Source organism: Diospyros lotus, chromosome 5, assembly GCF_014633365.1.
Source record: "Diospyros lotus cultivar Yz01 chromosome 5, ASM1463336v1, whole genome shotgun sequence".
NCBI lineage: Eukaryota > Viridiplantae > Streptophyta > Magnoliopsida > Ericales > Ebenaceae > Diospyros > Diospyros lotus.
Genome location: NC_068342.1, coordinates 19,212,523 through 19,221,627, shown reverse-complemented (window position 1 = coordinate 19,221,627; position 9,105 = coordinate 19,212,523). Strand labels below are relative to the sequence as shown.

The 9,105-nt window shown below is 38.7% G+C and overlaps 2 protein-coding genes across 2 annotated transcripts; one reads left to right on the top strand and one right to left on the bottom strand.

Annotated features, from left to right (window-relative positions):
• Nucleotides 1–791: 791 nt before the first annotated feature.
• LOC127801924 (abscisic acid receptor PYL9-like) lies at nucleotides 792–4,116 on the top strand. Its single transcript, XM_052337457.1, has 3 exons — nucleotides 792–1,093; nucleotides 1,673–1,888; nucleotides 3,572–4,116. The coding sequence occupies exons 1-3, from the start codon at nucleotides 995–997 to the stop codon at nucleotides 3,785–3,787; spliced, it is 531 nt and encodes a 176-aa protein (XP_052193417.1). The 5' UTR covers nucleotides 792–994; the 3' UTR covers nucleotides 3,788–4,116.
• Nucleotides 4,117–4,397: 281 nt separating this feature from the next.
• On the bottom strand, nucleotides 4,398–7,779 carry LOC127801923 (pentatricopeptide repeat-containing protein At4g01030, mitochondrial). Its single transcript, XM_052337455.1, has one exon. It carries the CDS (start codon nucleotides 7,614–7,616, stop codon nucleotides 4,863–4,865), a length of 2,754 nt encoding a protein of 917 aa, XP_052193415.1. The 5' UTR covers nucleotides 7,617–7,779; the 3' UTR covers nucleotides 4,398–4,862.
• Nucleotides 7,780–9,105: the final 1,326 nt, after the last annotated feature.

The window sequence follows — 9,105 nt, the reverse complement described above, 5'->3', positions numbered from 1 at the left end:
TATTAATATTATAATATTTTTATTCTTAAAAAATATTATAATAATAAAATTAATAATCTTAGTTGGGTAAATCAGTCCGCATAAGAAGGATAAAAAATTGCAAGGTCGGTGCAGTGACAGTAGGAGGGGGGCCCACGCGCACCATGCGGTCACCAACCCAGACTTGACAACCCTTATCCTCACATTAAGCTTCTCCCATTTGTCCGTTGCCAGGCACAAACCTCACCTTTCGGTCATTATAATAAATCAGTCCCCATTAAAAATGACGTGATTTGTGAGATCATAAAAAATTTAAAAAACAAAACAATTCTGTATTATATTATATTCGTCATTAAGACATATATGTTAGAAATATTAAATATTATGATATTTTTATTAAATACAGATAAGAGTGTTAAATATATAAATCTAAATAAAACATATATTTCATTCCATAAAAGATGATAATAATAAATATAAAGTAAGAGGAGTTATTTTTTAGACAAACAATAATAATAGGAATGATACGTTGCTCGTGTTAGACAATATTTAGAGTTTAGAGATGATATTTTTCTCGATGCAGGCTAGCAGGGGATGGATTCCACTTCTCCGTGGGCTCACACCCTTCTCTCTCGTTTAATTTGTTTATATCAGATAAATTTTATATTGTACGATAATGGATAATATAAAAATTTTGATAATAATAAATAATAATAATTTGCTTAGTTGGTGATCAATACAGTTTTTCAGTTGAGGATATTCGCGTAATTAAACCCCTTTTGTGTTTCTTTATTATGTGATAGCCCAAGTCAAAGAAATTAAAACGAACAAAACCAGAGGGAGAGCGCTATCTGTATCGAGAAAGCGTGGTTCCAAAGCGAGGCTAGAGAGAGTTCTTCTTCTTCTTCTTCTTCTTCTTCGTCTTTTCGTTTTTGCTGGATTGATTGGATTTGAATTCCTCGAGGCAGGGCGGGACAGAGAGGGAGGTGAGTTTGTGGATGGTTGAAGAGAAATAATGGAAATTCAGTACATACAAAGGCACCACAAGCACGAGCCCAAGGAGAACCAATGCACTTCCGTTCTCTTCAAGCATATCAAGGCCCCTACCGATCTGGTATATCTCTCTCCGCCTACAATTTGCTTCCAGAAATTCAGCTTTCCTTTAACTATTCATGTTCTTGTTGATTTTTCTTGATTTTATTCGGTAATCGGTTTCACTGCATTTGATTTTGGACTTTTGTGTTTGGTTTAGTATTTTGGTGCAGATCTGATTTTTATGGATATCTTCTTCTGCTTTTTCTTTTTTCTTTTTTTTTTTTTTTTTGTGTCGTTTTATTTTCCCGTTGAAATTTGATTTGCTGTTTATTTGTGGTTTGGTTGAGCAAAAAGCTGCACGGGAACTAACGAACTGAGAAGTCTGGTTTTGGAAATAAAAATATGTGAGACAGAATTCAAGTTATTGGCTTCTGTTATTTAACCATTTCTGGGTACACAAATGGAAGGATGATCATTTGATCAGTTGTCAACTGGGTATTGCTATTAGCCTATTAGCGACCAAGCATGACATGTGCTTGTGTCTCCCTGCCCTGTCAATTCAGATTTTGTATTCTTTCTAGTTGTTTCTCATGACTTTTTTTTCTTGAAGACCCATGCATGCATCTATTTTCTTTGATGAGCTCAATTCTTTTGTTAGGTTTGGACGTTGGTGAGGAGATTTGATCAGCCCCAAAAGTATAAGCCTTTTGTAAGCAGATGTATTGTGCAAGGTGACCTTATGATTGGCAGTCTCAGAGAGGTAAATGTGAAGTCTGGGCTTCCAGCCACAACTAGCACTGAAAGGTTGGAACTGCTTGATGACAATGAGCACATCCTTGGCATTAGGATTATTGGTGGTGACCACAGGTTGAAGGTATATTTTTTTTCTCTCCCTCTTTCTTTTTCCTCATATACTTCTTTCCCAATTGACTTTGATATGATGCAGCACCCTTCCCATCCTCTCCCCAGACACACAACACCCCCCACCCCCAACCCCAAAAAAAACAGAAGAAAGAAGAAAGAAACAAAGAAAGGAAAAAGTAACCCATGATAAGGAGTGGGGGGGAGTGTGCTTACAACGTATTTAGGCACTAACTCCTTGTTCTTTTCTTCTTTCTTTTCTTCTATCTGTTTCTAGATAATATTAGAATTCCACAATGTAAAGATGAGACCATAATTTGGTGGTGTTGTTGGTTGGAGTTCGAAGTATATTGACATATTTTGTACCTTTCATAATGTTAAGTCTTGAGATATCACACTTCTGTTTGGTAAATAAGCTTTCTCTAATTCCAAACTTGCAAGTGTATTCTTAGTGCAATTTGCCTAAAAAGAATGGTACCGCCTTGGAGTGATGAAGTTTGTGTAAGAAACCTCCATGTTTGCATAATGTTGTTTCAGTTATCTCATATTTGAGTGTATTTCCTCAAACTCTAGATTTTGGAAATTTGGTTGCCTTCTCCTGAGTTTTTCCATAATTGATTAGTGCCTAGCTATTGTGTAGCAAGTCATCTGCATTGATTACCTTTCAGATGTTTCAAAAGGTTAAAGTTGTGGATTTTAGTAGTTGCTAGGTTTTTGGGTATTGCCCCAGCGCTGTTCTAATTTGCATTTTCACTCTTCTGCTGTGGGGGAGTTGGTCTTTCTTTGTCATTGCCTTTGAACCCTGAGGAGAATTGCTGAACGTGTTGTCTTTGCAACTTTGGAAATGTTTTGGCTGATGTCACAGGATGAAGGATGATAAGTAGTTGTTCAGGCTTATCATTCCCACAACTATGTTATCAGGGAATACACATTGGTTCTTCTTGGGAGATCTCTACAACAAATCCTTGCCATTTAGTTTATCAGCAATTCTCACATATTGGTTTAATGGGTTATGGATTTTCATGAAAAAATGTTCACTGAACTTGTGGTCCACATTTATGGCTGATTCCTATTTCTGTCCTTTTGCTGCATGACACACACACGATTGACATAGGGGAAAGCAGTTATCTTTCAACTTGATTGTGTAGTTCTGCAGCTATGGTTTTAAAAACGTCTTTGAATAGAAATCTTTGACTTCCATCACTGCCATATGGCAAATGTGTTGGTGCTGAAGTATGGTAGCACTATTTAACTGTCTAACATGTATTGATTCAACAGGGAACTGGTGTGCACAGAGAATCAATTCTGAATGAGTGCCTTCTTGACATGTTGTCACCTTCCCAAAATGTTCTTTCAGAAAAATTTTAATCAAAATGTATATAGCATGTTCCTTGGTGAATATGGATGAGAATATTCTCTCATACGCGACTTCTCTTTTAGGTCAAAGAATTATTTTAGTTTTTGTTTATTCAATTAAGGAGAAAGTGCAGGGTTGCTGTACACTAATTGCCTTCTGTTAGAGGTCATCAATTCTGTTCTCCGTCTGCATATAACCATACTTCCCATGATGGTCTGCACTTCAGATTGGCATTTTTTACTGTTTCCATTATTAGTATGATTTGTACTCTTCTACCAGATTTATTAAATGCTTCAATCTGCCATTCAACCTTGATTTGTTCTCTATCTAATTTTGCAGAACTACTCTTCAATTATCACTGTCCATCCAGAGGTAATTGATGGGAGGCCTGGAACACTAGTGATTGAGTCGTTTCTGGTGGATGTGCCCGATGGAAACACTAAAGATGAGACATGCTACTTTGTTAAGGCCCTCATCAATTGTAATCTCAAATCTTTGGCCGACGTCTCAGAGAGAATGGCCATGCAAGGTTGGGGACTCATCAATCGCGCGTGAGTTGGTTGATTAGAGGAATCCAAAAAAATTCTAATACCTGTTGAAGCTTTCCAGACTCCAGTTAGAGCAGATCATCCACTTTCCCAGAAGTTTTGTACACAGCCTGCTCATAGCTTCACCATTTTCATTGTCTTTTTGATTTTCTCTTCTTTATTACTCTTAAGCTTGATGCTGGCTTTATCTTATCGTAGTGTCCTGGTAATTATACATGTATGGGAGAGCCCAGTTCTCTCCCTCTGTTATGTTCACGGTCATGGATGTTGGTGGCTTGGAAGTCATTGTGGTGTTAACCTGTAAATAAATCCCTGTTAAAGATGCTTTTCTCTATAGACTGGGTTGCCATGTGCTCGAAAACTCCTTAGTTTCAGGAGAGTGTAGTTGGTGCATGTGTTTCTTTGTTGGTGAGTCTTGTACATAATGTGTTCCTTCCAAGAATCTGCAGTGAATATAATTATTGCCTATATATCTCCTCTACCTACCTTGCTTATCATCTGTAGGACTCAGGTTGTGCATTTACTATAAACTGAGCAATAGGGGATCCTATTTTTGCACCCAAAAAAAATAAAGAGAGAAAGAATTAAAGAGGTTCCTCTTTGTAGATCCATGGGTATGCTGAAAATTCTAAATCCAGTTAAATTAAGCAGTGGACCTCCCATATTAGCTGCTTCATGGTTGGAAGAGTAGTTATGTAGTTCTGGTGTGAAATGAATTCGACTCTGAGCGATGATGTCCCCTATGCACATTGTTGTGTAAATTCACTGGAACATACATATGTATCAACGTTTCACAAGAATCTGCATAAACTCTTGTATTCTTCACCTCCATCTTGGAGTGGTTGCCAATCTGATTACAAGTTCTAAGCATTGCACTAATATGCAAGCTCTGCATCGATGGCTCTCTTGTGGATAATCATATCAAAACTGGGTGGACATATAGATCCTTCCTCGGCACCTTTTGTCTGTTTAGTAGCTTTTTACCACCCTTCTGAAAAAAGAAGCTGCTTGATCCTCCTAGTTTTCACCATCGAGCAGTTGGCACAATGCTGAAAAAGCCAATAAAACCTTCTAATCTTCTATTACCAGAAGTCGTTGCAGGAACATTTCCCTCCTCTGAAGTGGTGTAACCGAACCCCATCTTTAATGAGGATTTCGCGGCCCCTCATCAAAGAAATGTACTTTGCAACGGTATGACAGTCTGAACAAACCCTCGTGTTCTTGATCACCCTTACAGGCACATTACTTCTTGTCTTGAGCAGTCCATACGTAATGGCCAATTTCTCGGTGTGAGCAAGCAGCATCTTCTCCTTTTCCACATAATTGATATGCTGGCGCACACATTTGTTATCAGGGATGTACCCCAAGTTTTTCATTTCAGAAATCAGCTGATATAACTCAAAATATATCTCTCCTTCATGGGGATGGGCTTTTCCCCTGGCTGAGAAGAGGTGAACTGTCTGCTTGATTTGTATCCAGCTCCATACTTGCCCAGCTTTCACCCCTCTAGCATCCATCAACTCTCTAATCTGCTCTACATCTTCCCATCTGTTCAAATTTGCATACAAGTTCATAAGCAACGCATAATTAGCAGCATTTTGTGGTTCCAGCTCAAACAGCTTATTTGCTGCAATCTCTGCGAGCTCCAAGTTCTCATGGGTTCGACATGATCCAAGGAGAGAACCCCAAACTGTAGCATCAGGCACAATTGGCATCATTTCAATGAAGTCCCGAGCTTCATCAAGATACCCTGCCCTTCCAAGAAGATCAACCATGCAAGAGTAGTGCTCAATTGTGGGGATTATATTGTAATCCGCCTTCATGCTGTCAAAGTATTTCCATCCTTCTTCAATTAGACCCGAATTCTTACAACCAGAGAGGATTGCAGTGAAGGTAATAGCATCAGGCTGAATGCCAGCTTTCTGCATTTCGTCAAAAAGTGAAATTACTTCTTTTCCCTGGCTGTAAATGGCAAAACCCATGATCATGCAATTCCAAGAAGCCAATGTCTTGTCCTTAATTCTCCAAAATATATCATAGGCACTCTTTAGACTGCCACATTTACTGTGCATGTCAATAAGAGCTGTAGCCACGAATACATCTTCTGTGAAGCCATTTCTAATTCCGAGACTGTGTATCTCTTTTCCCTTCTGCAGTGAAGATAGGCCTGCACAGGCTCGAAGCAAGCTGGATATGGTGGCTGAGTTAGGTTTGATACCTTCATGCTGCATTTCGATGGAAAATTCAAGTGCATCCTTAAAGTTTCCTTTCTGTGCGCAACCTGATATTAGAGCGGTCCAGGTGACAACATTAGGAGTTAATCCTGAGACTTTGATCTGATGAATCATGGCTAGAGCTTCCTTACAGTGGCCCCATATTGAATACCCAGAAACAAGACCATTATATGTCACCAAATCTGGTTTAATTCCTTGATCTTCCATCTGGTTCAACAAGTCCATGGCTTCTTCAAATTGGCCCTTGAAGGAATATCCTGAAATTAATGAATTCCAAGTAAAAATGTTTCTGTTCTTCATACTATGAAAGACAGCTCTAGCATAAGTTAAACTATCATTCTTCACATACATGTCCAGAAGTGAAGTTCCCACATAGGCATCATAATCAAGCCCATTTCTTATCACATGGCAATGCAATTCCTTCCCAAAATCCAAGACGCTTAATTCACCAATTGCTTGAAGAGCACTAGTTATAGAGCTCGTGTTAGGCCTGAAACCAGCAGCTTGCATTCGCCACAAGAGGATCAGGACTTCTTGGTATAATCCACGAAGGATGTGTCCTGACAAAAGGCAATTCCATGTTACAATGTCTGGTTTCATATTGCCAACTTCAATTTCGGAGAAAAGCTTCCAGGCATCATTTAGATGACCAAGCGCAGTATAACCAGAGATCATTATGTTCCATGAAGATAAGTTGCGATTTTCCATTAAATCAAAAACTGTTCTAGCAAGTTCGAGATTATTGTTTCTTGAGTACATGCTGATTAGTGAATTACATATCAGTACATCCGATTCCAGCGCAGATCGAATAACATACCCATGAGTCTGCTTTCCTTCATCAAGAGCTTCCATTTTTCCACAGGCTTGCAGAACCTTAGCAATTGTAAAGCTATTAGCTTTCACAAATGAAGACTGCATGTCCTGGAATAACTTTAGGGCCTCCACCAGTCTCTCATTCCTCAAATTCATCAAAACTGCCTCATTCCACAACAGAGCTTCTCGTTCAGGCATTTCTTCGAACGCCTGATTTGCATACTCTATGCCCCAACACCTCCCATAAAAGTTCATCAATGCACACTTCGAGTACACATCCATCTCAAAGCCCCTCTTAACCACACATGCATGAACTTCCATACCTAACCGCGTAACTGACAAGTTTGCACAGATTTTCAAGATAACAGTGAGAACTCTACCGTCAAAGCTCACTCTTTTGTTATGCAATTCACAGAAAACCTCAAGAATTTCAAATGGGTCTCCCCAAAAACTTCTAAACTCCTCCAGAAAGCCATTCCAGTGAACATAATTTTCAGCAAAATCCACAAGGAAAACTACGGTAGCCGAACGAAAATCACCAAAATTCAAGTAAGATGTGATAAGAGATTGCGAGGTGGCAACTGAATTATTGTCTTTGGGCATCTTTGTCATCTGGGCATGCATTATTTTGACGGAGTTCAAGGAAGTAAGATTAAGATCATGAAAGCTATTTAAAGAATGAAAGCTTGAAGAAGCAGTGAGCTGGCTTCTTGTTGGCCTGCCGGTGAGTGACTTTTGGAGGAGACCTGATGGATTGAAGCGGTGCAATGGAGTGATTACCACCTCCATGAATGGTTTGTTGGTTTGTGAAGAATTGGTGTTTAGGAGGAAATTGGAGAGTTCCCATTGGAGATTTGGTCGTCAACAAGTAATGCGATAGCTCGGAGATTGTCAGTGGATAAGGTTTATCCTATCATTGAGCCATGCCGTGCTCTAAACCCGGTCTAATCTCCATCTAAACCGGGTTTAGCTTGTTAAAAGGGATCATGCGGTTTAGCATAATCTCATACCCCTTCTCATGCATTGTAATATATATATATTTCTTAAGATATGTATTTTTATATCTTTTATTAAGATTTTTTTTTTTTAACCACGAGTTGTCAATAAGACCAATTGCAAATTTATATTCTTGAAGACATTCATTTCAATGGTTATAAGAAATATTTTTGATACCACAAAATCACTTAGTTGGTTTACCCTATTAATGCACACCTAGCCACATTAATAAGAGAAAGCACTATGGCCATCATTGGTATGAATAAGGACTTCGACAACCTTTAGCTAAGGGCAAAGCCAAAGCTACATAAGGCAATTGTTATTACTAGAATATAATAATTAAAATTTATTTATTTTAAAAAAACTCGACAAAAAATGGACAAAGTCAAGTGAAAAAGGACTATTCAGAAAAGACCACTCGAAAAGGGTGCGACGAAAGGATGGCTTTAGGAGGAGAAAGGTCTTCGAGTGTGAAAAATCACAGAAGAGTTTTAGGTGGAGCTGTGCAAAAGGGTCTTTCGAATGAGTCTTCAAGAGAGTTTCGAGCCTTTCGACTCGCAAGATAGTGGATAGTTAGAAGGCATGCAAAGATCTCTCCCGCGTGAGCCCTTTTCTAATACCCAAGAAATTTGGGTTATTTGAAAATAAATATTTTATTAGAAAAATATTATTTCGAAGAAGATTGCCATCTAAATAGCCCAAAAAGTGATCGAATCAACGATAGGGAGTGCCTTGGAATCGAGATGTCTAAGAAAAATGATACGGTATTGACAAACATCCCGAGATAGGATTTACGGTATCGAAAGAAGTTGGATCAAAGACAATTTTTGGTACAACTAAAATACAGCTATGATTTAGGTTGAAAAACTGAATTATCATAGGGGACTTTCGAGAAGTCAACGGAATCTTGAGGGAACTCCGATTTTTCATAAGGATTAACTCTAAAGTGGTTTCAGGATGAAACAAAGGTCTCGTAAGGGCGCGAGGACAAAATCGATTTTTATCAAGTAAATGTTGGTTATTAATTTTGAAGAAATCAAGATTTTGAGTGGCTTAAGGGTAATTAAATAAAAGCCTTGGAGGGCCTAAGTGCAATTATTTAATCCCTCAAGTAAAATAAGGTTGATTTATGGGGATTAAATGTGCAATATATGTATATAGAGAGAGGCATGCGCGCGCAAGCGTGGGAGGTAGTCTGGAGCATGTTCTCCACTTGAAGGCTTTGGGCTGAGGATTGCAGAGAGATTGAGGAGAATGTTGTGAGTGGTGGCCGATGGGGCGA

Bases quoted from the DNA above. Each gene is read 5' to 3' on its own strand.
- LOC127801924 (XM_052337457.1), top strand. From the start codon at position 995: ATGGAAATTCAGTACATACAAAGGCACCACAAGCACGAGCCCAAGGAG. The intron at 1,094-1,672 runs GTATATCTCTCT...TTCTTTTGTTAG, and splicing joins TCAAGGCCCCTACCGATCTG to GTTTGGACGTTGGTGAGGAG. The intron at 1,889-3,571 runs GTATATTTTTTT...CTAATTTTGCAG, and splicing joins GTGGTGACCACAGGTTGAAG to AACTACTCTTCAATTATCAC.
- LOC127801923 (XM_052337455.1), bottom strand. From the start codon at position 7,616: ATGGAGGTGGTAATCACTCCATTGCACCGCTTCAATCCATCAGGTCTC.